Genomic DNA, 26,885 nt, shown 5'->3' on the forward strand with positions numbered 1-26,885 from the left:
ACGGGGAGAAGGATGATAAAAACAGCAATCTTTTGTCGGCCGCGCATAAACTGATGCCATCCAGGTACAAGCAACTACTGACGACCGACTCTCATGGCAACTACGGAGACAATGTCTCCCACTTGAACAGCTCGACTGCCCGGCTTCTGCAGGTCTTGACAATCGACCTTGAGCTCCTCACCATCTCTGGTCAGGATAATGCTGTGGCTCAAGGCAACCCACCAGGGTCCGTCCCAGGCTAGTGTGCCCGCCCTCCGCACCTTGTAAGTCTGAACTACCACGCAGCGGTAATCGCCCTCGGGCAAATCGTTGAAATCGCTGTAGGGGCTGTGGCTAAACGTTAGAAGACTAAACGTGACCAGACAAAAGGCAACATGTCGAAGACCCCGCAAGGCGAGGCATCATTCATCCCCGTCCAGTCACGTACCTAGACGGAGCGGTGTTTTCTGTCGCGCCACCATGCACACGGTTCTTTACTGGCACATCTGTATCGGGCTCCTCCTCGTGGGCTCGCTTGACACCTTGGTGCACTAGCCAAGTTAGAATGTCTTTCTTGGGGTCAACTAGATCTCTGCGGATGTTGAAGCTGAGGAAAGAGGCACCCACAGCCCGCCAGAGGTTACCTCGCCCGCATAGGTACATGGGTTGTCTCGGGCAACAGTCTCAACTTACTGATGCTTCTGCCTGAATATCACGAGCCGTTTTTGCGAGATTATGTATTACGCAGATATGCAAATGGGTTCTTGTGCCAGAGGTCATCAATATCCAAGGGTAGAAATGTTGTTCTCGTCGAGAGCTTCAGCAATTGAAATACAGCTCCCGCGACACACATATACCCAGCGACGAGGTTACACCTGAGCTTTCTTGTGTATCATAACACGATAGTATTAACTCCAATGCTATAAACATATTAGCAGAGCAATAGAGTCCTGGCATGCTTGTGTAGCAAACACGGGCCGCTTTGCCTCACTTACCAATCCACCTTGGCCTGCCTTTCTTCCATGGCTCGCAAGCTTGCTACGCTGCTGCAGCGTGTGAGACAGCTTGTCCAAGCGAACCTTGTGCCGCATCCAAGCACTGTTCAGAATCGTAGCCGCAGCAAGACAGTTGGTAAGCTTCAAGCATGCGGTCTCACCCAATCCCGTGCCGGACACGTTCGTGTCTCATCGGTGCGTGGTGTGTCTGTCCCGGCTTAGACAACATCCGAGGCGCGCCTCTTCCGCCTCGACTTGGCTACGCCGACTCGTTGGGCACCTACTAGTTAGTGTGTTGTGAGTGTTCGATCAGACCTGTTCTGTGAAAGAAGCTTTTGGAAAAAAAGACAGAGCGAAGATGCTTCCCGGCCTCCGTCTGTACATCTGTCGGGACCGCCGATGCAAGGCTCCCGCCAACCAACCTCCGGAGACATAAACATCCACACCTCCACGCCCAGTCTGTGCAGATATGCATGCAGCCGGATCGCAGCCTCATTATTGGCGCCAGCCAGGCTCCCTGGCGCTTTTCTTCTTTGCCAGTGCTTGGACAGCTATATGTCACGGCTGCTATTATCAGTTACTAATGAACGAGCAGGTGCTGTCCCTCCCAATCCCACACAATGGGATGGAACGCTGGCCGTTGATTCTGAAATCGGCCAAACATAAAAGAGCGCTATCGGTGCCTCATTATTCCTATTATTGTTGTTGTTATTTGGTCTCTCTTCTTCACTTCTGCAATTTCAGCCCAATGCAGATCCAAGAACCGTTGGTGAGGCTTCCAACTCACCGCCCACAGGCAGCCAGCAACAAGGCGCCACTGTTTGTTCTAGATGGTCTGCGCGCGCGCACGCCCAATCCAAATCCAAAAATGCGCCCAAGCTGAGTAGGCTGAATAGTAAACAACACGCAGCATGAGACGACCTGCTGCGTTGGCTGAAAATGGGCAATCTCGCAGCTCAGCTCGACCGGGGCTAGCCAGCATCCGAAACCTTGACGCCCTCCCTCTCTTGCTCGCCTTAACAACAAGCTTTTTTCCCCATAGGTTTGCATCCCACACGTTGCAGATATATTAGTGATTGGCGGTCCGCCAGGCGCCAAAACCTCAGACAGTGATCGCCGACTTCCTGCAACGCCAATCTAGAGACAATTTATTAGCATCGTGTCGTCATACACGGCGCACCATGGCGCTCTTTGATCAACACTTGGTTTATTTGCACAACAACATGAAAAAGACTTTCCACCGAACGGCGCATATATGTGAGGCGGTGGCTAGCCTCAAGCCACGCTGAAACTAGACGGGTCGATAACCCAAAGCAGCTATACCACAGCCTGTGTTGGCTAGAGCCGGCCCTTCTTTTTCTTTTGGCATGTGCATGGTAATATGGTGGAATAAAATAACTGATGCAGTTGCCAGGCACTTATGCCGCGTTCTTCAGCGGCATTCTGCAGCAGCGTTTCAACGATCGCTTTGACCTCCGCAGCACTCCGGCTGCCGCCGGCTCCGCACACTCCGCCTTGTTATCTGGAACGGCAAACGTGCTGGGATAGGTTGCTGCAAGTCATGCGGTATTTAACACCATTTGAAAATTTACCATGGCCAGTTCTCATCCCATGTATGCTGTTTGCGTAAGTCCAATTAACAGAATGCTCTGTCCTTTACCTCTATCGGCCCTCCATATGCATGTCGTATCCCGCCGCGAGGGACCGGCACTGGATTCTAAAAGTTTACATAAATGGGAGTGAACTAAATATGACGAACTGTGTGACTGACGCCGGCTCGCACTTACAGGACATGTCTGCGCCGCTGTATTACGACGATTCGCGCATAATTTGGCTGTAGATCTCGATCATGTACTCGACGGGTTTCTGCCCTGGCATGTGGCGTAAACATAGGTCACAATGACTTAATTATCACGCAACCAAGATCCTTACAGACACAACTCCTAGGCTAATCAGATATATATCATATGAGTCACTTAATGGTAATATAGTAATTAATTAAGTATGTTGACTTTGAAGAAAACTCTGCTCCGGATGAAGGCGGTACCCTATAGAATGGGACGGTCATGATCCGCACGCTCCAAGGTTCAACGTGAGAGAGTTGTTTCCGGTGTTTTAGAAAGATCAAGCAAGATTCGGGTTGTTTTAAGTAAAAGTAAGAAATACGGTATGATAGCGCAATATATACACTTCACAAACAGTAAAGTTAAATTATATACAATTTCGAAACGTAGCAGCCTAGCGCATACCCTGTGCGGCGGCTGGATCAAGAGAAATTCCACAAATATTCATCAAACTACCATTTAGTTGGTCGTAATACCGCAGCTGCTGGGGTTGTTGTCGCAGTTGCACTTGGACGCAGCGTAGACCCAACCAGTAAGACGGCTATCAATCAGTCAGCACGACCATTCTACCACTCATTCTTTTTCACTCTACAGGTTCTTGTCACTTACTTGGCAATGTCGCTTGAGTAGCAGTGTGTTGCGATGCCGTCCTGGAGGTTGCCCGTGTGAGAGATGGAGCCCGAGTTGTAGAGGCGCGCCGCGCGGTAAAACGCCGAGACGTCGCTGTGGCCCTGGCGGTTGAGCGTCTGCGCGAGGCCCTCGCCCTTGGCCGTGCCGGCCGTGCCCTCGGAGATCATCTGGTAAATGGTACCCGACGGGCACGGATTCTGTACGCGGCCGTTGTCGTTGCACGTGGCCTCGCCGTCGTGGTCCTGCATCAGGCCAGGGTTGCGCACGCCGTAGTTGGTCGTCTTGACGCGCACGCAGCCGCCCGACTCCTGCATGATGACGGCCAGGATGAAGCGATGGTCGACGCCCGACGCCGAAGCGGCCTTTTGGATGCCGTCATAAATGGCGCCCTAGATGTATCTGTATTAGTGGCTATGTTTTGGTTTTTTTGAAGTGTCAGTTGAGAGAAGGATGAGCGTACAACTTCGGGACCAGAGTCATTGGCCTGGCCCTGGCCGGAGCAAGAGTTGAACATTTGGTTCTTGTAGTTGTTGAACCTAAGCTTCTTAGTACGCCGTTCGGAACGTCTTTAGTGTTGGTCACTTACATGTCGACAAAGGACACCCAGCGGCTACGGTCCGGCCAGCCGGCACCCGTGCTGCCGTCGCCGTAGTACATGTGATACTCGTCCTTGCCGGCACCAATACCGTCGTGGGTGTTGCCAGAGTTGAAGTTGGCAATGGCGCTGTTGGTCACCTTACCACCGAGCTGGCGGCTGTCGAGGGCACCGATGGAAAAGTCGACCTCGGGAGTTGTGGGAGTGGCAGGGATCGCGAGGGCCGCGCCGGCCAGCAGGGCAGAGATGGTGGTCTTGGCAATCATTGTGCGCGAGTAATTATGTACAAAAGCGGGAAGTGTATGTATGTATGTACTGTAAGGACAAGGGAAGCAGAAGAAGAAGAAACTGCAGAAGCTGTGATGATTTTATCTAGACAAGCCTTGAAACAACGAGGGACACGAGCTTCTAGATATAGATTTTCCCTTGGACAAAGCGTCGAGCGCATCTCCCCGACTCGTTAGATTTCCAGTATCTTCTCACGCGCTATTGCGATGATGCCAGTTGCCCTTTCCGGACTGGCCTCGGTGATTCCTCAGCACCATCCCCGTGCCATCTTTGCAGCGCGGACAATCGGCATCTACGAGACTCGAGAGACGCTTACTGGTACCCTGGTCCCGAATCTATCAGGGCCGCTAGCCAAAGTACAGCCATCCCGATGGGCAGCTTTGGAGCACTGTGATTGATGGACAAAGCTAGCTGACAGCCCGTCGCGATGTAAGACCACTAAATAGGCGGGCCGAGTGGTGCAGCGTCGCAGCCGGCAAGTAGACACCATCCCAGAGCCGACGACCGTAGGGTTCGGTACCTGCATCTTGGTAGGGCATTGATGCCGCTTCAATCGCGATTTCTGGAAGAATTACTTGGAGGTTTTATGTTATTGGTTGGTCACTTGCCTGATCTGAGAGCCCGGCGTGAAATTCTCCCTACCGACAAAGTAGAAGAGTAACTGGCAAAAGAAATGGAACACTTCAGTAAGGGACTAATTACGGCATGCCGAATCTCTCAGATAGTTTTCTTTTGAGATTCCTGCACCTAGGTTGGTAATGGACGCCCGCGCGGTCTGTGATAGCGGCTGGCTCAAAGAATTGCTCCCAGCAAAGCGGCCATTCGCGGAACAGGTCTCGACGTTGATTGGCGCAATTATATCGACAGGTGACAGGCACCCATCTCGCTTCCGGCTGGCCCCAGAACGCCCTGTAAGCAACGTTCATCTGCGAAGATGCACTCCATGGCGGGACAAGGCCGCCACATGGTGGCGCTAGGTGGCATCACGCTGCCAGAACTTATAACTAATCGCAATGGCAAATGCGTCTTTTTTCGGCACCTTGACGGCGGAATATGGAAGAGCGTGATCAGAGAACTGGGCCGAATCAGGCAGCTTCGGTAAGTTGATAGTGCATGGGGATGCCGATGGAGATGCCGCTAAAGAACTACCGATATGGGGTGGTGCTGACAGGGCCAATAAAGACTATTTGGGGTCCGGGGCTACTGTGATAGCGGAACAATGACAAGGGGAGCAGCGACCATGCCGGACGCTAAATCTGGGCGGCGTCGGCATCCGCGATGTCCCTCTTTATGTGAATGTAACGAGGTCATGCAGGCCAGTGGTGCTGGCGGTCTAGAGCATACATCGAATTAAAACACTGCTTCGATTGATGTGGCCAAAATATGCGCAAATAGAGAACGATAGTGTACAAAACCCTTCTGGAAATACATCAGCTCTGCCAGCTTCTCGCTTGTGTAGAGCACGCACCCCGATATGAAGCTTGGTCAATAGAAGCAGAGCTTCCGATTACCATCTGCTCATTCCAATCATTCAACTCGCTCTTGACTTCGTGACCATTTAAATTCCGAAAAATTCTCCATTCCAACATCACACTACTAAGTGTAGCAACCTGGCTGAGCGGTAATGGCATCATTAATCAGCGTAACAGCTCCGTGTAGAGCACAGAAAGTACCCTGGTTGCTCGCTCCATCACGGACCGCTATGGAAGTATAGGCCAGAATGTTGCCCTGCAGCGCCGCCGCCGCACCAACCGAAGCCGAAGATCCCACAACAAAGAAGACATTACACGCCTGAGCACCGTTGATCAATTCGACCTGGGAAGCCGCCATTGCGCCAAAAGTGGTCTCGATCAAGAAGATGAACTGGCCTGCAGCATTCGATGAGCCATCCAAGGTGAGAGTTCCGGTGAGCGTAGCGGCAGAGGTGGGAAATGTGTATGCGCCGGGAGCCAAGGTTAGGCCTCCAAGATCAGCGGCTGGCAGAGCACTGGTGGGCGTCACGGCCCGAGCATTGGTATATGCGCTCTGGCAGGCGGCTTCGGCGTCGCATGCGGTGGTTCCTCCGGCAGATGTTATGCCCGTACATGAGCCAGGAGGGAATCCTGCGATGCTTGACCCAGGGCAGGTGCCGCAGTCTCCAGTGACCAAGGTCGCGCCGGTGCTGGTAAGAGTTGTGCCTGCGATAATGCCGAACGATTCGGCGAGTCCCATTACGATGGGTGCTCCACGCTTCGTGACGGAAGGATGGGCATGACCCAAGGTGTTGAACTGTGCAGTGCCAAGTGCCACGAGGATGAGCCTTGATGCACTGAAGATGGTAAACTTCATAGTGATGGAAGTTGTTGGTGACAAGTGTGAAGTGAAGTTGCTTGAGAACTTGAGTAGTTTAATCAAATCAAGGCGCAAGATGATGGTTGAAGAGCGGGAGGAGGCTATGGAGTAGAAGTGATTGACTGAGAATTTGACTGATGGTTACCTAAGATTTCATGGGGGCAACGGCTCCTTATATACTCGACGGATTTTATCGGAAACCCTATAGACAGTACAGCGTTTTCTAGCCAGTATACGCATAATACGCCGTAGAAGGCGCAGCAAATTATATAGTGTTCTAAGACACGGCTGATGATCGTGAAGTGTGTATATCGGGCAAGATCGCCCGATTCTGGCGAGCTTTTTCAGCTCCCACCACATTCCACCACTACAGTATAAAGCCGTACGGGAATATCAAACTCTGGAAGAACCAGTTTATGCGCCGAAGTAATCGCCTTTTTAAGTGGCGAGGATCAAGCAGCAGATGAGGCAGCCATATAGGGGCGATTATTACCGCCAGTTACAATGGCATGTGTCGGATAACACTGCTTCTGTTTTAAACAAGCTGTCGTGTGATGCGGATGTAAGCAAGCAGACTAAAAGGACTTGGAAAAGAGCGACTACAGGTGTCTGAGAAAACCCTCGGTAGCTGGGATAGGCCAGGGACAGACATCACGTCAGATGGGGGGGGTTCCAGGAAACCATTGACTTTTTACGGCACTTGCCTCCAACGAATGCAGTCAGATTCGGCTAAACGAGAATCAAGAAGATACTCAAATCCACGTATATTTCATGTATTGGCTTGTGCTGGGCCGTGGATGGTGTGTATTCCTTATGAATCGTTCTCAACTCTTGTCAATTGAAATAGCTTCGAGGGCACACACTTTGAACGTGAGTTTGTGCGGTGGAGAATTGGGCGCGCAGCTCGAGAGGCGTATGCGACGTTGGGCAGCTCACATTCTGATCGTCGACTAGAAATTCTGAACAGGGGAAACAGGCTCAATATTCACCAAGTTTCTCTTCTGAGGCGAGGCGGGAGTCGCAGCATGTTGGAGAGTCGCAGGTTGATTGGCTGCGCAACGCAACAAATGATTCGAGAGGGAAAAATGCCGCGAATCAGAAGAACAATGGAGCCAGGTAATGATGAAGCTTGTGAACAGCCCCTTGAAAGTCTTGACAAGATGGTTGTGATCTGCTGCTGCGAGCATTCCTCCGCCCCTTGACCCAGATGCGATCGGACCTTGTACCAGAACAATCTCCATCTAAACATTGGGCACGACCATGAAACATCTCGACGTGAGTAGGCTGCCAAAATTTGTTACTGACATTGGCTATCAAAAATGCCATGTTGAACGTGAATGGGCAAGTCGGAATTTACATATATGGGGAGGGGCTCTCAGCGTCGAACAATATCGAGACAAAAGACCATTCTCAGGAATTCTGGCTGCAGGTACAAATAGCAGAGCCGCACAGCAGCCAGCCAGGTGACACTATGAAAAAAAAAAAAAAAAAGGAAAAAAAAAAGGCACAACGGTGGTGTCCCATCCTGGTATTTCGGAAGAGACTCTTTGGTCAGACTGGAAGATGGAAAGAATGCTAATAGAAGGCGACAATGGATAGATTGTAGGAATCGCCAGTCATGCAGCTTGCGCACCCTGGAGGAGTTGGCACGGCTGGCACCGTAGATCTTGTTCATGCGCTCGTGGCGCTGTTCCTGACAGGACGAACTGGTGTGTCCAACGCTAACTTATTTAGCTGTCGGGATATTTTCCACCCAGTGGCTGATGGCGCTTTGACGTCATGCCTCGTCCAAGACAGTGTCTCTAGCCAGAGACAGCTGCGGCATCTAGGGAGCTAATGCGGGTGCATTGGGGCCAACAGGCGAAGGCAGAAAACTTCGTACGCTATTCGAAAAAAGAAAAGGGAGTGCTGGGAATCCATATGATGGCTTTGTATGAGTGAGGTACGACGCCCATGTGTGCTTGTTTGCCGTCGGAGATACCTTCGATGCGCACTGATGTCGACGCAAGTTCACCAGCGGCACCCAGACAGCAGTCAAGAAATCAAGTTAGCGTCCAGGCTTGTACCTAGTCAGTGGAGCTGCACCAAGCGCCCTCGTCCTTTCTCAACGCTGCACCATTTTTTTGAGCATCTCATCTCCTTCTTGGCTTGCCCGCTTGGTCATTTTTTTTCTGCCACCATCTCGACAGCCGCCCGCCTCAGCATACTGGTCAGTGGGGCTACCACTCGAGCGCTAGAGACATCGTCGAGCACGTTGTGCATCTCGCGCTTCTGAGAGGTCCCTCATCTTCCAGGCGGCCCCAAGACTCAGACCCTGACATACCAGCCCGTGGCCTGCGAATCTTCGAATCGGCACACGGAGCCTGCACAAGTCTCAGGCCTCATGCTGCCCGGCCGCCTTGAACGTGTTCCGAACAAAAAGGCACATCCTTCCGGCGGATCGGGTCCTGCAGGTGATCTGGCCCGTCTACACTCCTTGTCGAGAAGAGCAAAGGTCTCGTGCGGCGTTGCTGCTTCTGGTTGGGCCTTCTCATCGTCTCTCGCTACGCGGCAATGAAGTTTGCCAAAGAGCTCGAGAGAGATGCGGTTCCAGGTTTGTGGTTTTCCGGCAGCTGTCGCCAAGCACAGCCATAGCTCCATCCTGCTAACCTCGCTTCTTTTTTTTCTTCTTCAGAATGGCGCGTCAAATATCTCAACTACAAGGCCGGCAAAAAGTACGTCAAGGCCGTCGCCCGCGCCGTCAATAGAGCAAACGGTGCCACACCAAAGCTGCGCAGCAGCAGAGGTACATCTCTATTCGGACAGGTGCCAAATAGCAATACCCAACAGACCCTTCGAACGACCTTTTCCGATCGCGAGTACCGCCAATCTCTGGCCTCAGTGCCTACATTGTCGAGCCGCCCGCCCGCCTACACCTCGGGCACGACCCCTTACGAGGTGCGACCGTCGCCAGCCCGCGCTGTGCCCGCAAAGGATATCAAAGGCGGAGAGGACGACGCATTGAACCGGTTGCCCGATAACAATCTGCAATATGGGAGCTTCGTCGCCACGCCGCCCAACCCCAGCCCTATAGCCCAACGGGGCACCAGTGGCGAGTTTGAGCTGCCGGCACCGGCGATGCGCCCCGCGCCGGATGCATCGCCGCCTGACGCTACTGTGCGAACCCACGATTGGGCGCGGAATCTCAAAACGCCCAGACCGGTCGATAGACGGAACTCTAGCACCATCCTGCCGGTATCGCAGTCCAAGGGCTCGATTGCGTCAGCTTGGGACAAGCGGAAGCGCCGCGGCAGCACCGATCAGCACCAGCCTTCGCCGCTGCGGCGCATATTTTCGTACTCGCCCACGCTAACACGAGATGCTTCCGTTACGTCATTCGGCCTTGAGCCGTTTGACCTCATTCGCGAGAGGGAGCATGAATTTTATGATTTTATGGATTCGGAGCTCGATAAAGTCGAGTCTTTCTATAAACTCAAAGAAGAACAGGCAGGCAGACGACTAGAGCTGCTGCGTGAGCAGCTCCACGAAATGCGCAACCGTCGACTGCAGGAAATTATTCCTCAATCAGGTAACACATCAACACAGGAACACATGGCACTGTACGGAAACGACTCGGACAGCGGCACCGATCGAAGCGGCAATCATTGGATGCCGTCCATCAAGACGAAGCTCTTCCCCCCGGGGCCCAACTCCAAGGCACTCCGCGCCATGCCACACACACCCTACATGGGCGGCCGAGACCCGCAGAGCGAAGGGCACCGCGACTATATTCGCCGGCCCGACGAACAGGACGTCTCGTACCGCACCGCCAAGCGCAAACTTAAGCTTGCGCTGCAGGAATTCTATCGCGGACTGGAGCTGCTCAAGTCGTACGCGCTGCTCAATCGCACCGCCTTTCGCAAGATCAACAAGAAATTCGACAAGGCCGTCAATGCGCGCCCGCCGCTGCGGTACGTCAACGAAAAGGTCAACAAGGCCTGGTTCGTCAACAGTGACTTGCTCGAGGGCCACATCAAGGCTGTTGAAGACCTGTACGCGCGCTACTTTGAGCGCGGCAACCACAAGCTGGCCGCCGGCAAGCTCCGGAGCCTCGCCAAGAAGTCGAGCGACGAGTCGGGTAGCTCCTTTCTCAACGGCTTTCTCATTGGCACGGGCATCGTCTTTTCCGTCCAGGGCCTCGTCTACGGCGTGCAGCTGCTGTTTGACAATGATCCGACGGTCAGGCTGCACACGAGCTATCTCATGCAGATTTACGCGGGCTACTTTCTCATGCTGCTCCTCTTTGCCTACTTTTGCATCAACTGCTACATATGGACCAAATGCAAGGTCAACTACACCTTCATCTTTGAGCTCGACCCCCGCACGCGCATCGACTGGCGTCGCATGGCCGAGTTTCCCAGCTTCTTTCTGTTCATCTTTGGCGTCGTCATGTGGGCCAACTTTAGCCGGTACGGTAATGAGAGCCTGTATTTGTACTACCCCGTGGTGCTGATTGCGTTTACGGCGCTCGTCATTTTCCTCCCGCTGCCCGTGCTCGCCCACAAGAGCCGCCGGTGGTTTGGCTACTCGCACTGGCGTCTGCTCCTCGCAGGCATCTACCCGGTCGAGTTTCGCGACTTTTTCTTGGGTGACATGTACTGCTCCCTGACGTACTGTATGGCGAATGTCGAGCTATTCTTTTGTGTATACGCCAATAACTGGGAAAATCCGTCGCAGTGCAACTCGAACCACTCACGCGTGCTGGGTTTCCTGACGACGGTGCCGGCGCTGTGGCGTTTTTTTCAGTGTCTTCGTCGTTACAAGGACACGCGCAACGTCTTTCCGCATCTCGTCAACGGCGGCAAATATTCCATGACGATCTTGTGCAATGTTTTGCTGTCTAATTACCGCATTCACCGCACAAACACCAACATGGGGCTGTTTATCTTTTTCTCCGTTGTGAACAGTATATATTGCTGTAAGCTACCTTTTCCCCATCTTCCGCCTTTGACATTGTACTAACCACCAACAGCCATCTGGGATCTCTTTATGGATTTCTCTCTGCTCCAGTTCCACTCGCGCCATTTCTGGCTGCGTGACATTCTCGCGCTCAAGTCCAAGTGGCCCTACTACTTTATCATGATCATTGACCCAATTCTCCGGTTCAACTGGATCCTCTACGTGGTCCTGCCGACAGACGCGAACCACTCCACCGTCTTCTCCTTTGGCGTCGCGATCCTCGAGGTGACGCGCCGCGGCATGTGGGCGTTGTTCCGCGTTGAGAACGAGCACTGCGCCAATGTCGGCCAGTACAAGGCCTCGCGCGACGTGCCGCTGCCCTACCGCATCGAGCCGTTGATGACGCACACCACCAGTGCGGAAGCGTCGCCTGTGCTTCGCACCAACAGCAAGCAGGATCCGCAACAGAGCGCCATCGACGACCCTTCCCAGAAGAGAGCAGAGGCTAGCTACTCGTCCTCATCGGCCGACGCCGGTCCGTCCACGTCGGCTTCCAGCACCGCACCGCTCAAGCCCAGCTCGCCCGCCGCCGCGCACACACAGACCCACGGCCCGCAGCGGCAGTCCTCGTCCACGGCAGCGGCCACGGGAAGCCGCCCCGGCGCGTTTTCCACGGCGACGAGCGCCACGGCCGTCGCGAGCAGCACCTCGCAGGGCCTGTTTCGGCGCCGCACCGACTCGACGCGCACCTTTTCCAAGATGCTTGCCGACGCGCACACGCAGGATTTCGAAAAGAAGCGCAAGAAGAAGAAATCCGATGGCGTCGACGGGGAGCATAGCTCTGGTGTCGCCGGCGTCGACAGCGACGACGGCGATGACGACGAGGATGACAGCGATGACGATGATCTGGCGGATGAGCGCGTCGCGGTGCGTGAGAGCACGCGGTTAATGCGGAGGGGTGAAGGCAGCGCGATTATGGAAGAGGATGTGTAAAGATTTTTTTCCGAGGCAAGCAAGAAGAAGAAGAATCCATGGCTTGGTTTCTTCCCATCTGCGCTTCGACAAGATGGCGTATTCTTTTTTCACCTTTTCTGGGATAGACTGGGACGTACGTTTTCTTCTTTTACATGGTTACTCGTCGCGGTCCTATGATCCACTTCGAGAGTTTTTGATACTTGCGTACGCATAGCACACTCACACACAACCTGTACTCTATAGCATTACGAACATATATAATGTCTTTTTTCTTTTCCCCATTCTCCTTGCCCAACTGGTCCTAGAGATAGATTGAACGTTTGGACGTCGGAAAGGGGAGTGCCGACCTTGTCGACTGTAATATCTTTTGGGCACTCGCATTCTAAATTGAATGCCGCTGAGATCTCTTTACTTTTGCATAGTCACATGTTTATTTCATTCGTGTCTTTTCGCGCGACACCCGACATTGGCAGTATGAGGACAGAATCAGCAAATCTGTTTGCATAGCGGACAACAGTACGCTGGCATTATTACCCGTGCGGAGTGAATTGGGCGCTTTTCCTACGAGGTTTCTCAAGGGCCTGTATGGGATGTGTGCCCTTTTTTTTTTTTTAAATTCTTTAGTATTTCAAACTCTAGTCCCTTGTGCGATGATGCTGCTGCGCTGTCCTGGCCTAAACTCCATACTTTTTCTCCTTGTCCGCGATGGGGAAATCGCTGCCAGTGGTCCCCTTGTACTTGTCGCGGATGTAGTCGGAGACGGCCTCGTCCTTGGCCTGCTCGGCCGCGGTCTCGTTGCTCTGCTGGCCCTGGCCAAGCACCTTTTCCTGCACGAAATCGACGGCCTGGCCGCCAGACGAAGATTAGCAAACAAGCCTTGCGGGATGGACGCCGACGCGTGGCGATGCAGTATGGCGTCGCGCCTCGGGTGGGGGAGAGCGAGATGGGGGCAGAATGCCCGTACCTTGTCCAGTCCATCTTCCTGCTGCTCCGACTTTTCGCCGCCACCTGCGGCGTTGTTGATGGTGTCCATGAACTTGTTGGACTCGCCGCCCTCTTTGTTGTTGAGGCTGCCGCCGGCGGCTTTGAGAATGCTGTCCATGGCTGGGTGTGGGGTGGTGCGAGTCGAGAAGGGGTTCCTGCTAGAGTTATGGGCGAAGAAGACCAAGAAAACTCAAGAAAGTGTCAAGAAAGACTTGGAAAGTTTCCTGCCCTTTTTCTCGGGGAGGGGGCCGTTTTTAAAAAAAGAGGCGATTCGATCTAGACGGACGGACCGTCATGACGTCGTGATGTGCCGCCTGGACGATGGTGCACTCGCCCTGCAGATAGATGGGCGTGCAGATCCATGGGACTAACGCAGCACACGACAGCTTTTGGGCGCGAGCTAAGCTGCAAAAACCTGGAGCAAAGGTGGCGGCGGCGGGGGAGCTTAATTGGCAAAAGTGGGCAGGAATGCTGGTACAGCTGAAGCTGGCGAAGCTTAAATTTTAGGGAGGCATAGCCATCGCTGGTACTGGTAAATGCCTTGACTGTGGCCGGATAAGAAGCAAGTCTTAAACAGTGCGGGGAAGAGAATTTTGTGTGAAAATCCTCAAATGCCGCTACGGGACGAACGCGACCTAGAACTCGTACACTGACCATCAGCCTAAAGATGTCGTAAAACCGTCATTGTGTATCCAAACTTGTCATGTAAAAAATTGCCATGCTCTGTTCATTTCTATATCGTCTATGCACCCCACCACGCCTCCTATATCCATCTATCCGTGCCTATATTGTCCCTCGCTGGTATATACAAATTATGCTCAAGTCGAAATCAGTCTGTTTCATACAGTGGCTGCAGCTAATGCTCCCACTCGCCGTCCACCGTTTCCCAGTGGTCCAGGAAGCCCTTGAAGAACTGCACGCCCAGGCCGGGGTCGAGCGAGCCGGTGGTGGCCCGGACCGAGTGCATGCTCAACTGGGGCATGCCGGCGTCGGCGGCCTTGCAGCCCATGAAGCTGGAGAGCATGGGGCCGATGGTGCCGCCGGAGCGGGAGTCGTTGCGGATCTGGAAGGGCTGGAGGCGGTGGTCGACGAGCTCGGCGACGCGGGACAGGATGGCCGTGGAGACTGCGTCGGTGGTCATGTGGCCGTTGGAGTCGCCGGCGACGACGATGCCGACGTTGAGCTGCGGCGTGTGATCGGGTAGGTACTCGCCGAGAAAGTTGGGGTTGCCGGCGTGCGAGACGTCGGCGGAGAGGAGGAACGACTTGGCGTAGACCTGGCCCTGGAGGCCGGGCCCGTACGTGTCCGGGTTGAGCGCCTCGACAGTGCGCTCGACGACCGAGGGGAGGAACGAGCCGCCGGCGCCCTGGCGCAGCTTGGAGCCAATCTCCTCGTCGTCAAAGAGCGCCGTCATCTTGACGTACGTGTCGTCCTCGTCGTCGTCGGTGGCGAGGAGGCCCATGAGGGCGCCCCACGAGCAGAGCTTGTCGTCGATGCGGCCGGCTGAGATCATGTCGCGGTCGAGGCCGATGGTCTGGGCGGGCTGCGCGTCGTAGAGCTCGAGCTCCCAGTTGACAATGTCGGTGTACGACTTGACGCCGAGCTCCTTGGAGATGAGCTTGACCAGCTTGGGTGGCTGGGTGTTGACAAAGGCGCCCTCGGGCCCGAGGCGCTCGGTCTGGGCATTGTCGCCGGTGCTCTCGAGGCCGACGACGGGGACGGCCTGCGTCTCCTTGTTCTTTTGGCCCATCATGCCGACGCCAAAGTGCGGCGCGAGCGTGGGGATCTTGGCAATGGGCCAGTCGAGGCGGACGAGGCGCGACGAGGTCTTGCCAGTCTTGGGGTCGCGCACGATGACGCGGCCACCGATGGCCAGGTCGCGATCCCACCAGGTCTCGTTGAGGGCGCCGGCGTAGGGCGCGACGCCGAGCTGCAGGAAGCCGGCCTTGTTGGGCTTGGTGCTGACAGGCTTAAGGCGCGCGGTGAGGGCGTCAATGTGGCCACCGACCATGGCGAAGCCGGGGGCCTGGCCGGTCTTGTAGCCACGGCCAACGGCAAAGGCAATGATGGAGCTGCCGTTGCGGGAGACATAGTACTTGCCACCAGCATGGATCTTGCCGGCCCAAGACTCGCGAGAGGGGAGCTACAGGAAATATTGTTAATACGGAGCAAACAGGGAAGGCAAATACTTCTGGCGCGCTCACCTCTTGATAGCCGGCGCTGTGGAGCTTGGTCTTGCAGTAGTCGACGGTGTGGAAGACGGTCGGGTTCTCGGTCAGAAAGTCGCAAAAGGGCTTGGTAAAGGCCTCGGGCTTGGTGGCGGCGACCTGGCAGAGGCGGCAGTCGTCGTCGTTGTCGAGGTGCCAGTTGATCTGGGACACCTCGTGCGGCCGCAGCTGGGCGATGCAGGTGGTGCAGGCACGGTTGTCGCGGACGCTGCGGCCGTCCATGTCGGCGAGGAGGAAGCACTGCGATGCCTTGGACGTGGTCGAGGCGGTGCTGCGGCTGTTGCGGGCGACGTCGCTGGGAGTCGCGGGGCCCATGGCCGCTGGGTTGGCGAAGTCGTAGAATGCCGCGGGCGATGATGTTGATGCCGGCGACTGGCGAACGGGCAGCGTCGAGTATGAGTCGACGACGGACGAGGGCGAGCGGCGTGTCATGATGTTCGGGCCGGGGGGTTGTAGAATTCGGGAGATGCGTAGATGGAAAAGGTGTGGAGGAGGAAGAAGGGAGAAAACGAGAATGTCAAGAGGTGGATAGAGAATATTTAAGAGAGCAGGAGGAAGAAGCTACTTGCGTAGTGGCAGTACGTTACGGTGTAGGTTCTGGCGCGGCGGCTCGAAGCTCCGAAAGCGTCGTTGGGAATTGGTTGGGTTGGCTTGGCTGTCTTGGTGGGATTGGCGGGGATGTTGCCTTATCGCAGCTGACACCCCCAGCTTTTAGTGCATTTTTAGGTGCCTCCAGGGTCTCGGCACAGGGGATTGGGGCGGCGGATGGTGTGCTGCCCGGCCACTGAGAGCGCTGTATTCTGCTGCAGGGCGCTGTAGACGGCTAGCGTTTAGTGGCTGCCGGGCCATTTACAGCGGGTGTCCCCCAGCCTCCCATTGTCTCAGTGGCTGGCGCCCGCCTGACCTTCCGCATACGGGCTGGCTGCACGAGGTCTCGGATCCGCCCCTGCGACACGTACCCGAAGACGGCCGCCGTGAGCGGGATGCAGAGCCGCTCAGTTGGGGGCCTCTTTGTACTTGCTCTGCGCAGATACCATGTGTCTAATATTGTCGAGTCGGCTTGAATGGACGGAGCTGAACAGGAGACATGATGCACACACAATGTCTGGGAGGTGGCGTGACACTGGCCACCCCATGCCAACTCGGGTTCGCTGCCGAGGGTAAATACTCCGATGAAACTAAAATAAAAATAACGCTCATATCCAGAGGCTGTCTCGCACGATTTTACCAACAATACTGTGTTTCCAGTCTCGCTTGAGCTGGTCGCTTTGCTGAATACTGCTACCATCACAGTGGCTCGAGGTCACACGGAGCTTTGCCAACCATGGCGTAATCTTTTTACTCTTAGTTAAGGAATCATTGACGCACTCAGGGATCGAAAAAGGAAGCAAGCATTGACAATAAAATGAATTAATTATTAGTGCTACTCATCTAAAACAACGCTTCATGCTATGCAAGATAAAGGATCGACTACCTACTCGAGGTGAACACCGCATACAAGACTCTCCGCCACCATTTTTCTACTAGTTATACAACAAAACTCCCCTTCCGCTTTCCACTTAAGCGGAGCTGTACTTGGACCAGTCAATCGAGCTGACATCCTTGTAGCAGTTGACAGTGGCCGCCAGGTCGTGGCTCGACTGCGAGCCGGCGGGCAGGTCGTTGAGCTTGGCGCACTGCGGCAGCAGGCGGAGCGGCGCGCAGCCCTCGGGGATGTTGTGCTCCATCTTGCCGTCCTTGGTGACGGTCGTCTGCGCCTGCTTGATGACGACAAACTCCTTGCCGCCGTAGTACGCGAGCGGCTCCTTGCACGCGACGTACGTGGTCGGGTACAGCTCGGGGATGGGGTTGGGGAACGCCGTCACGCCGATGCGGTAGTTGCCCTCGCCGCCGTTGCCGGCGTTGAGGAACAGCGTCGAGAGCGTCTCGGAGCCCTCGTCCTTGACGAGGGAGAGCACCTCGGGGAAGGGCGGGCTGCCGCCGTCCGAGACGGTGTTGGAGTTGCCGAAGCGCACCTCGAGGCCGGTGCCGTTGACGTAAAAGGTGCGCGCGGAGCCGGCGTCGGCGGTCTGGCCGACGTAGTTGAAGGGCGGGCCGACGTGGATCGAGGTGATGAAGCTGCCGTGCACCGAGGGGCTGAGGTCCTTGCTGGCGTCCGTCACGTTGAGCACCAGGTTGAAGGCGTTGGAGGTGGTGAACTCGGGGTAGACGGGGGCGGGGACGGTGGGAGCGGCGGCGGCGAGGCCGGCGAGACCGACAGCGGCAATGGGGGCAATCATTTTGATGGTTGTGGTGGTTGTGGTTGTGTGTCGGAAGAGAGGAGTGTAGAGTTGTGGAATTGAAGCCGGGGATGCTTGAGTGGATGAGGCTGTTGATGATGATTTCAAAAAGACCACTTGAAGGGTGGGAGTCGTCCTCCTTTATACTAGAAGCTCAGGCATAGCACACATATTCCGAAAAGAACTTTGTGATCTTGTTTCTGAGCGGTTCCCGGCCGGCACTGGAGCCAGCCATCACCATTCATTGGTGGCAATGCCCTCTGTCCTCTGCTCACGCCAAGCGATCGACCCGGGGGCGGCGCACGCTCACAGCGATACCCTTGGTGATACGAGATATTGGGGGTCCCTTGTGGGCGCCCTGTCGTCATTCCCGCTGCCTCTTCCTTCTTTCGGACGCTAGGCAAAGTCCATTGGGCCAAGGGAGCCCGCTCCGTCAGCTCGTATCGAAAGGGTTCCCCCCATCATGGATGGGCAGGGCGGAAATGCTCAGCCGTGTGTCATGGCAGTATTACAGGGCAGAAAAGTGAAGCTGTGGTTTTCCGTTGCTGGCATTACTACTCAGTAGATTGCTTAGTTTCCATTGTCTGTTGACACGGCAGTCCTCGTCCGAAAGTCGGGGGTTTTTTTTCCACAGGGGGACAATTGCATCTTAGTTGGCTAACCAGGCAACTAACTAGTTACGCCGTCCTTGTACCTCTCTGATCTTTGTGCAGTCTCGGCAATCCAGTGTCGTTACGTCAAATCCAGAGAATTCTGCTCATCAACACCAACCGGAAAATAAATTCGGCAAGGCTTTCATCACAGCCTTGCAGCGATCAAGCGGCTCCCGGAAATCCCTTCACCAGCCGGAGCACTCGGCCGGGCCTAAAAAAACTAAGCTGGGTGAAAGGGCAGAAAACCTACGTCATTTTTCGACTTATATCCGCTGCCAAGGAGGCAGTGCGCACGCATCGCTCTCGACTACTACATTCGGCAAAGATCCATTCTACGCAGCATTCAAGTCTTAGTTGCGATTCCTATTATTAGACGCCTATCAAAAATGTAATCTACATCATTGTTTATTTTGCGAGTTGCTAGAGAACGTTGTTGAAGCGACCTCTGGGGTCCTGCGGTCAGCGCTACGCGTTGGACTACCAGAATTGGCAACGGTCTAATTCCGCATTCCACTTTCTTTGCAATTCATGTTTTACATCGTCTAGAAAGTAGAAAGTTTATCATAGTTTTGCTGAATTGCTACACAAGGTCATGGGAGTGGCACACTGGTCAGCCTCTGGGTCAGGTCGTGTATCCTCGTCATAGCTGCTCAACAAGAATTGCATATCCAGGCTTGGGGAGCGGAAGACGCAGTCTCTCCGGAAATATGCTGAGCACCAGCCGAGGTTGATGCGGCCCGAGTTATGGTACGTTTGGTGAAACAGAAGCATCGCGAAATTGGTCCAGGGTAGCCATTGTCATCGCAACCATAACCACAGCAATCATTCTTGTAACAGGTTTCCTCCAGTTGAAACCCCTGCATTGTGTTATTTCCTACCCTTTTACAGAAGCAAGAATTATGCGGTTGCGCCAACTACATCTCTAGGGCGGCAAGCAACGTGTTGTGGAAACGTCGGCTCGTTGTGGACGAGTATTTTCGACGCGTTTACTTTCGCATGATGTTTCTAGGCCTGCTATGCAAGAGCATATGAAAAAGTCACACTTGAGAAAGTGAAATCGAGCGACTGAGTCAATTTCAACTACCTTGGACTCCGTAGAGTTACTATAAACGAAGAACGTGGTGGTGCGTTACGGATTGATGCGCTGCGACCGCGGCCGCCCGCTTCTACAGAAATTCGCCACATCACACGCGTTGCTTATTTCTTATTTGTTTACATTATTGAATAAAATAGGAAGGCTTAATAGCATACATGGATATCTTTTCTAAACTCTGTAACCCGACTCAAAACTTGGTAAACCCAGCTCTGGAGCAAAAGCTCCATGCTTCCCACCGCAGCGAATCATTTACATTCTCTCCATTTGACCATCTGTGGCATTCTCTTCTCATATGTTTGTGATGCATTCGTCTTTCTCGCTAGTTCGGCCAATCAAACCAGCTGTGGGGAGCCGCCCTTTGCTACAGACTCTCCAATCTAAAAGATCGGAATGGAGGCATTGACCGAGTAGTCGACGTTCTCCTCGCGCGTCTCGATGCGCTCCGTCTTGGTGTTGAAGATGGTGTCCCAGAAGCGCGTCTGCTTGCCGTAGTTGTGGCTCTTCTTCCAGCCGGTGCGGTGGTGCAGGTCGTGGTCCTCGATGACGAGCTCCATGTTGAGGTACTTGAGGAGCGGTGCGGCCGTCAGAGCCGGGGCGCCGCGCACGCGCAGGCCGCTGTGGCCGAAGAGCTCGACGAAGATGACGTACTCGTAGCAGATCCAGGTCTCGTAGAAGCCCATCGGCAGGCCCATAGCCTTGCAGCTGTAAAAGGCCAGCACGGGGATGACGACAATGTCAAAGAGCTCCTGCCAGCCGTCGGCGTACAGCGACAGCAGCGTGTTGGGGTGCTTGGTCAGGTGGTGCGTGCGGTGAAACTGCCACAGCCACGGCACGTCGTGCATGGCGCGGTGGTACCAGTAGAACCAAAAGTCGACCATGATGGGGTACACGGTGAGCTCGATGAAGAGCCAGGCCAGCGGCCAGCCAATCAGCGAGTCGACCGTCTTGCTCGAGTCCCATGCGAGGCCGATGGCCATGGCGGGGCGCAGTGTCGAGGTCATGAGCAGCGAGGTGACGACCTCGCGGACGCGCACGTCGGGGACGCCGTCACGGGCGTGCTTGTCGCCGTCGAGGTAGCCCCAGATCTGACCCAGCTTGCGGATCGTCTGGATCTCGCGAATCGCCGTCACGTTCAGCCACGCGCCGTAGAGGAAGAGTGCCCAGCCGAGCGTGAGGTTCTGCCCGGTGTAGCTCGAGTAGGCGTAGTGAATGAGCATGGGCACGGCGGCGTACCCCAGCACCCATTTGTGTATGCTCCACGCGGACGAGTTGGGCACCTTGTCTGTCTTCTGGAAGACGGGGATGGGCGCGTTGAGCTCTTCAGGGTAGACGGCCAGGATCTCGAAGAACCAGTGCCATATCGTCCAGGTCTTCTTGTCGGCGGCCTGCCATGTGGACTTGATCGAGTCTTTGGGGTTGCGCCGCACGGCGGACGCCGTTACGGTCTCTGTCTCTGTCGACATTGTGGCGAATTATCCGTGTTTGTGTGTAAACAATGTCTTTATGGATGGTGAGATGAAACGTGTTGTGATGGGTCAAGAATTGTGATGAAGTGCAAAGGATCTTTGACCTGTATATATATTTGCCACCCAGGGAGACGTCTGAGTGGTGGTGTGCTGTCAAAGTTGAAAGAGGAACATGGAACTTGCCCAAACACGCTACGTAATAGTTAAATCAGTGGGGATGGAGCCGTTCACATGCCAAAACCCCAGTCCTGTGCCTGAAATTGGTTGGGGCGGAAGGGCATGGAGGATCGAGTAATCAGGCCCTTTCCCCGCTTCGGACCCGTGCGCTGATGAAAGAGGCCAAAATCTTGAGTATGAATCGATGGCTATTGGCTTGGATCATGGTATACGTCAGGAACCCGAGCGCATAAGCGTGCTTGCGCGGCTGTTGACTCACTATATATTACGCGGGGGCCAGATCAGTGTAGTATTTCCACTCTCGCATCATTCCCCTCTCTTATTCCCCTCTCTCAACATCTTTTTCTTTGCACTTTAGACATGTGAGTTTGCATGTGCTTATACCAGTCACTTTGCGGGAAAACGGAGACGGGCTGACTCCAGGCTCCTGTCCACCAGATCTTCAAACCACTGAGAGCAACTAGTCTCTCAGGATGTCCGCGATTCTCCCGTCAAACGGCAAACAAAAGGCCTGATTCTCTTCGTTTCTCACAAGATGATTCCTTTGACTCAATACTTTGCCACATGCACACATCAGGCGGTCGCACCACTTTCTTGGAAACCCCAACCCTGATCGAACGGCGGTGCATCGACTCTAAGCCGCTTTGGTAATGGGTTTTGCCCAATTGGTCTACGAAGAGGGGTAAGGCGACTTTGTGCCTCGGCAGCAGGTAACACTGACATGGGTGCAGCATTGCCGTGTGCGCCACGCAGCGCCACGTCACGGTCAGCCCTGTGAAATCGCGTGTCTCGTCGGTCGCACAAGACAACTTCATGTTGGTGGGAAATTGTCAACATCCTAGGGAGAAGTACGCACGACTCGTAAGCTGCTTATGAACTCCGTGACACGTTGGCGTGTTTTTGCGGCAATTCTTTGCCAGCTCTCGAGCCAAGTTGCTCTGTTACTTTGCCCCCAGGGTTGTGACCGCGCGACACATGCTTCGCACGACTTCACGAGTTGCACCAGTAGACTCGCTTCTCGATTCTTTCGAGAGGATTGAAGCAACTCGCCATGAAGAGGAGATGGCCACTTTTTTTGAGCAATACTCGCATGACTTCATTTTGCATTGAAGCGAATGTAAAGCGAACATAAGCCTGACTTGGCAGAATATCTAGAAGACAGATATGGTGCAGGGGAGTTGCTGGTACTTATATCATACCTATCAGCGGCCTTATCTTGTGCAGATTGATTGTCGTTCGTGAGCGTGGCACATGATTGGCCAAAGCTAAAACCGTCGCAGGCGCTGCACCTTTTGAGCATTCAGAGAGGCTACAAGTTGCTGCGCCATGGCACATCTTTTTGCGGTGATGGTGGAGGAGCAGGAAATGTGTGGTTGGACGTATATTAGCCAATTGGAGTTTCACAAAATTAGACATCGTGTCGTCATAAGAACTGTTGGATGGTAAGTGTTGTGGTGCAAGCCGTGACACAAAAAAACCCTGCTCCCTCTTTAGTCGAGCCCTAAAACCCCCGTTTGCCGTACCTTTGTACCTTCAATGGTTGCTTTGTAGAGCTCTGCAAAACTTACTTGATCCTCCCTTTGCAGTCCAAGACAAATGCTGCTGGCCAATGCTGATACTCACGATCGCTGTCCATTCCGCCCATTCCGAATCAGTGGTAGGAAATGTGGAGAGAACTACCAATGCAGCGCAAAGTGACGTCGTGCCGGCGGTTTTCGGTAAGATGAACCCATCTCTAAATCTCTTGGCTGAAGACCGATTTCTCCTCGACTGTCCTCCGAATCAAGTCAACCAGGAACAAGGACAGGGATCATGATCAAAAACCAGGGTAAAATCGTTCCAACTTATTGAGTGATCAGGTTGACAGGGAAGTTACCTCTGGAGAGTTTCGTCTTGCAGGATGTTTCCGGCCAGCCGGCACAACGAGACGGAGCCACAAAAATGGTCTACTTGACCATGGCCGAAACGGGCCACCCCTGGTGCCGATCGCATCGATGCTGCAAGCCTGCGGAAAATCATCACACCCGATCGCTGCTTTTGGCCCAGCTGCTCGGTTCGGATGGCGGCGACAAGAATGGATGACAATGTTTCAAAGTCAAAATCCTCAGCGACCGGTGCAAGCAGCTCGAACCAACGGCTGCTATGACGCCGGCCACCTTCTGCTAGAGGCTTGACATACATCATTCCGCGTCATACCTCCAGCGACGAAACTCTGATTACTGACCAGGCCGCTTCCTTCAGCTGGTTCTGCTCTGGATGGACGGCACTGATTGGCGACCGCAAAAGCTTTTGCTCCACGATGCGGGATGTGAGGATTGATAGCTCGCCTATCCGGGCCTAGTTGCAAACGTATGCAAGCGAACTGCGCTGCACACACCTAGCGTAGCTGACGACGAGTATCAGTTTTGCAGCTAGAGTTATTGAGAAATGATACCAAGGTAGAGAGCATGGACGAGAGCAGGTTTGGGCTCTCGGGCACAGCCGATGTTTTCAGCTTGGGAACCCAGTGACGTGATGCAAACTCAAGAATCGATGATGCAGAAGGGTCTTCCAGGGACCATGAGCTAGTATATATATCCATCTTTGTTCTCACAAGTCCAAACCGCTTCTTTATTCTTGTATCATCACAATCTCATAACTTTTCCACAACTACAACTCATCTACTCAAAAATTATACACAATGGATAAAGCTAAGAAGGCCGTTTCCAACTTCCTTTCCAAGGATGGCAAGCACGACACCACCATCGACCAGGATGTCCGTGATCCCGTTGTCAAGGAGCAGGTTCGCCCTCAGAGACACGAGGAAGTTATCACCGCTGTTGATCAGGAGATCCACCAAGACCATCACCAGACTGTCGTGCAGCCTCTCAACGTCAAGGAGACCCTGTAAGCCACCGTGCCGTCATGCACTCAACTATCACGAACAGCTGCTAACATATCACGTCTCCAGCCCCGAGAAGCACTCGCACAACATGGTCGGCGTGAACGAAAAGTCGGTCAACCACGCCAACGAGGCCGAAACCAAGGCCGCTCTGAAGCAGGACGCCGCGCAGTACACCAGCGAGCGCAACGTCGCCGACACGGAGCACAGCACGTCGACCGGCGCCGCCATCACCGGCCAGCGCACTCACCACCACGTCCACCACCACGTCCAGCCCGTGATCCAGAAGGAGACGATTCAGCCCGAGGTTGTGCACACGACGATTCCCGTCCACGAGGTGCACCAGGCGGCGGCCATCCACCACGAGACCACCATCCTGCCCACCAAGACCATGGAGGAGTTCCTCGGCGGCAGCGGCGGCAACGTCGCCGCCTCGTCGACGCCCAAGAAGATTGCCGAGTTTGACGGCTGCCCCAGCCTCAAGGATAAGGCGCTCCAGAAGGAGCAGGAAGCCGCCCACGGCCACAGCCACGGCACCACCGACGCCATCGGCAGCAGCAAGACCAAGACGGCGGCCAATGGACTGGGTCAGACCACACAGTCCAAGACACCCGTCAACGCTGCTTAGGTTATTTTGATTGAGCGCTTTTAACGATATCTATATCCCGATAGTTGATTAATTAATTGTACTATTACGAGCTCTTTTGTGTATAGCAGCCCGTGAAATGAGGGATAACAAACTCAACAATGTCATGATTTTGAGATCTTATGTAAATATGGACAATTCCATCACATATTCTCACCCCGCGGCCACTTCGTCATATTTTGTTACGCAAGACACTTTTCTTCCTGGTACAAGTGTCGTTGAACGCCTCTCTTGTGGCGCGTTCGGATCTGCACTGGTGGCTACCTGGCTCGTCAGCCATCCGACCATGGCGACCATTATCCCTGAACGCCAAAATTAGAGTTCGGATAGTTTACAACGCCGCCTCTGCCGGAGGATTTGCATCATCTTGGCGCCATCTGCATAAAGCACAACGTCAATCACTGAAAGGCTGAAGGGAAAAGGGCGATGAAGCCTTCACTACACCGCTGCATTCAAGTCTCCGAAGCACATCCCTTTTGCTGAGGATTAATTCACGGACTGTTAGGAATAAATGGCATAAAAAAGCATCAGGCTCGGTAGCGCCGGTGGGACGACGTCATCGAAGGTGGGCGATCTCTCTGGAGGATCGAGCAACTGGTGGAGAACGAAACGCTTTCAGCTACCCCAGTTGCATGCTTGAGCTTAGCAACGTATTGGGCCGTTTTTCAAGTGATGTTTCAATAGCTCGTCCATTTCTATCCACTGTTTCGACGTCGAAACCGGGCCAAAGCATCCGTTGTGCGCACACATGCGGGAAAGATGACTATCGACCTCGCGGCGAGGTCTGAGACATGGGACTTGCACTAACACCAGGCACTCCGTGCGACAGTAGAATCCAAACGTTCATTCCAAGCTGTCGGTAGAGTCCCAACACCTAGGATTCTCACAAATAGCGCCTGCATCACATTCCACATAGTTCATATTCTGAGCACAAGTCCATTACTAGTGCCGACGCTATATCGGATATCTTAAGAGGGACAAAAGATAGAAAAGCTTCTATAATAGTAATGCTAATATCCACATGACACGAGAGCGTCCATTTCTCTATACTATGCGCTACAAATCATCCGAACCGGGACCGATGCCGCCATCATGAAGCTCGCCGTCGTCCTCGCCGCTCCCCCAGCGCCACCTGCGGCCGCTTCTGCGTCCAACACACGTTCACCATGTCCGCCATGGCCACCCCGAGCGCCTCCAATAGGACCTCTGATGACCCCTTTGATAGGTTGAGCGACGCCGCCACAGCCATCAGCGACGCCATCAAGGGCGGCGCAAAGGGCAACAGCATCCTCGTCGGCGCGGGCACGCCCTCTAATGAGCAAGACGAGACGATTGGTCTCCTTGCGCCCAAGAACGTTCTACTCGGTGGTAGCGTACTCCCCGGCATTTTTTAAAACGGGCGGCAACTTCACTTTTTCCCTGGTTCGCCGCGGCACCGGAATTAGGCCAAGAGGATGAGGGAGCACGACGCCAGCATCACAAGTAGAATCATTCGCATCCTCTCCGAGTTGCAGACCTTTTTTTTGAACAGACCGGAGGCTGTTCATGAAAAAAAAGTGGCCGAACTCTAGAAGAGAATTTGCGTATTGGGGACGAGACGGGCCGAGAATGGGGATTGCAGTCAATGCACTGAGCATCACGCGGGTGTTGAATAATGCAGTCATGATCTAACAATACAGTGACGACGCTTATGCCATATTTTGCAGATTTACTCAAGATGTATGTGTCTGCCCAGCCACGAAAGACACAACACAGCTCATCCCTTGTAGGTAAGTGGTCGCGTGCTCATCATTTTGGCATGAACTCATCTGTTAACTCCACCGATTCAGAGATATGTCATTAAAGTAATTTATCATTCTCTGACTCTCTTGCCCCCCTTTTACAAAAAGTGTGCAATGAT

The 26,885-nt window shown here is 54.1% G+C and overlaps 13 protein-coding genes across 14 annotated transcripts; 5 read left to right on the forward strand and 8 right to left on the reverse strand.

Moving 5' to 3' along the window:
* Window positions 1-74: 74 nt before the first annotated feature.
* Window positions 75-1,167, reverse strand: LMH87_002670 (uncharacterized protein; the record flags this gene model as incomplete). Its single annotated transcript, XM_056194164.1, has 6 exons — window positions 75-327; window positions 428-530; window positions 673-684; window positions 893-899; window positions 975-1,077; window positions 1,136-1,167. 6 exons carry the CDS (start codon window positions 1,165-1,167, stop codon window positions 75-77), a joined length of 510 nt encoding a protein of 169 aa, XP_056051130.1.
* A 2,110-nt stretch (window positions 1,168-3,277) lies between these two features.
* Window positions 3,278-4,309, reverse strand: LMH87_002671 (uncharacterized protein; the record flags this gene model as incomplete). The annotated part of the gene is made up of 4 exons (XM_056194165.1): window positions 3,278-3,359; window positions 3,428-3,837; window positions 3,909-3,984; window positions 4,035-4,309. 4 exons carry the CDS (start codon window positions 4,307-4,309, stop codon window positions 3,278-3,280), a joined length of 843 nt encoding a protein of 280 aa, XP_056051131.1.
* A 1,618-nt stretch (window positions 4,310-5,927) lies between these two features.
* On the reverse strand, window positions 5,928-6,659 carry LMH87_002672 (uncharacterized protein; the record flags this gene model as incomplete). Its single annotated transcript, XM_056194166.1, has 1 exon — window positions 5,928-6,659. The coding sequence occupies one exon, from the start codon at window positions 6,657-6,659 to the stop codon at window positions 5,928-5,930; it is 732 nt and encodes a 243-aa protein (XP_056051132.1).
* An 814-nt stretch (window positions 6,660-7,473) lies between these two features.
* Window positions 7,474-8,337, reverse strand: LMH87_002673 (uncharacterized protein; the record flags this gene model as incomplete). The annotated part of the gene is made up of 5 exons (XM_056194168.1): window positions 7,474-7,524; window positions 7,599-7,621; window positions 7,866-7,946; window positions 8,020-8,131; window positions 8,296-8,337. The coding sequence occupies 5 exons, from the start codon at window positions 8,335-8,337 to the stop codon at window positions 7,474-7,476; spliced, it is 309 nt and encodes a 102-aa protein (XP_056051133.1).
* An 878-nt stretch (window positions 8,338-9,215) lies between these two features.
* LMH87_002674 (uncharacterized protein) lies at window positions 9,216-12,593 on the forward strand (the record flags this gene model as incomplete). The annotated part of the gene is made up of 3 exons (XM_056194169.1): window positions 9,216-9,255; window positions 9,337-11,619; window positions 11,674-12,593. 3 exons carry the CDS (start codon window positions 9,216-9,218, stop codon window positions 12,591-12,593), a joined length of 3,243 nt encoding a protein of 1,080 aa, XP_056051134.1.
* Window positions 12,594-13,249: 656 nt separating this feature from the next.
* Window positions 13,250-13,677, reverse strand: LMH87_002675 (uncharacterized protein; the record flags this gene model as incomplete). Its single annotated transcript, XM_056194170.1, has 2 exons — window positions 13,250-13,420; window positions 13,540-13,677. 2 exons carry the CDS (start codon window positions 13,675-13,677, stop codon window positions 13,250-13,252), a joined length of 309 nt encoding a protein of 102 aa, XP_056051135.1.
* A 738-nt stretch (window positions 13,678-14,415) lies between these two features.
* On the reverse strand, window positions 14,416-16,219 carry LMH87_002676 (uncharacterized protein; the record flags this gene model as incomplete). The annotated part of the gene is made up of 2 exons (XM_056194171.1): window positions 14,416-15,702; window positions 15,764-16,219. 2 exons carry the CDS (start codon window positions 16,217-16,219, stop codon window positions 14,416-14,418), a joined length of 1,743 nt encoding a protein of 580 aa, XP_056051136.1.
* Window positions 16,220-17,346: 1,127 nt separating this feature from the next.
* On the reverse strand, window positions 17,347-18,066 carry LMH87_002677 (uncharacterized protein; the record flags this gene model as incomplete). Its single annotated transcript, XM_056194172.1, has 1 exon — window positions 17,347-18,066. One exon carries the CDS (start codon window positions 18,064-18,066, stop codon window positions 17,347-17,349), a length of 720 nt encoding a protein of 239 aa, XP_056051137.1.
* A 2,126-nt stretch (window positions 18,067-20,192) lies between these two features.
* On the reverse strand, window positions 20,193-21,278 carry LMH87_002678 (uncharacterized protein; the record flags this gene model as incomplete). Of its 2 annotated transcripts, none has more annotated exons than XM_056194173.1 (1): window positions 20,193-21,278. In XM_056194173.1, the coding sequence occupies one exon, from the start codon at window positions 21,276-21,278 to the stop codon at window positions 20,193-20,195; it is 1,086 nt and encodes a 361-aa protein (XP_056051139.1). The 2 variants fall into 2 exon arrangements, with proteins under 2 accessions (XP_056051139.1, XP_056051138.1); XM_056194174.1 differs by having other exon boundaries at window positions 20,193-20,816.
* An 830-nt stretch (window positions 21,279-22,108) lies between these two features.
* Window positions 22,109-22,568, forward strand: LMH87_002679 (uncharacterized protein; the record flags this gene model as incomplete). Its single annotated transcript, XM_056194175.1, has 3 exons — window positions 22,109-22,140; window positions 22,190-22,273; window positions 22,415-22,568. The coding sequence occupies 3 exons, from the start codon at window positions 22,109-22,111 to the stop codon at window positions 22,566-22,568; spliced, it is 270 nt and encodes an 89-aa protein (XP_056051140.1).
* A 554-nt stretch (window positions 22,569-23,122) lies between these two features.
* On the forward strand, window positions 23,123-23,873 carry LMH87_002680 (uncharacterized protein; the record flags this gene model as incomplete). Its single annotated transcript, XM_056194176.1, has 4 exons — window positions 23,123-23,176; window positions 23,318-23,437; window positions 23,781-23,807; window positions 23,862-23,873. The coding sequence occupies 4 exons, from the start codon at window positions 23,123-23,125 to the stop codon at window positions 23,871-23,873; spliced, it is 213 nt and encodes a 70-aa protein (XP_056051141.1).
* Window positions 23,874-24,138: 265 nt separating this feature from the next.
* On the forward strand, window positions 24,139-24,967 carry LMH87_002681 (uncharacterized protein; the record flags this gene model as incomplete). The annotated part of the gene is made up of 2 exons (XM_056194177.1): window positions 24,139-24,344; window positions 24,409-24,967. The coding sequence occupies 2 exons, from the start codon at window positions 24,139-24,141 to the stop codon at window positions 24,965-24,967; spliced, it is 765 nt and encodes a 254-aa protein (XP_056051142.1).
* A 1,184-nt stretch (window positions 24,968-26,151) lies between these two features.
* LMH87_002682 (uncharacterized protein) lies at window positions 26,152-26,828 on the forward strand (the record flags this gene model as incomplete). Its single annotated transcript, XM_056194178.1, has 3 exons — window positions 26,152-26,353; window positions 26,665-26,754; window positions 26,815-26,828. The coding sequence occupies 3 exons, from the start codon at window positions 26,152-26,154 to the stop codon at window positions 26,826-26,828; spliced, it is 306 nt and encodes a 101-aa protein (XP_056051143.1).
* Window positions 26,829-26,885: the final 57 nt, after the last annotated feature.

The sequence above is a fragment of the Akanthomyces muscarius genome, chromosome 3 (genome assembly GCF_028009165.1).
Source record: "Akanthomyces muscarius strain Ve6 chromosome 3, whole genome shotgun sequence".
In the NCBI taxonomy this organism is placed as follows: Eukaryota; Fungi; Ascomycota; class Sordariomycetes; order Hypocreales; family Cordycipitaceae; genus Akanthomyces; species Akanthomyces muscarius.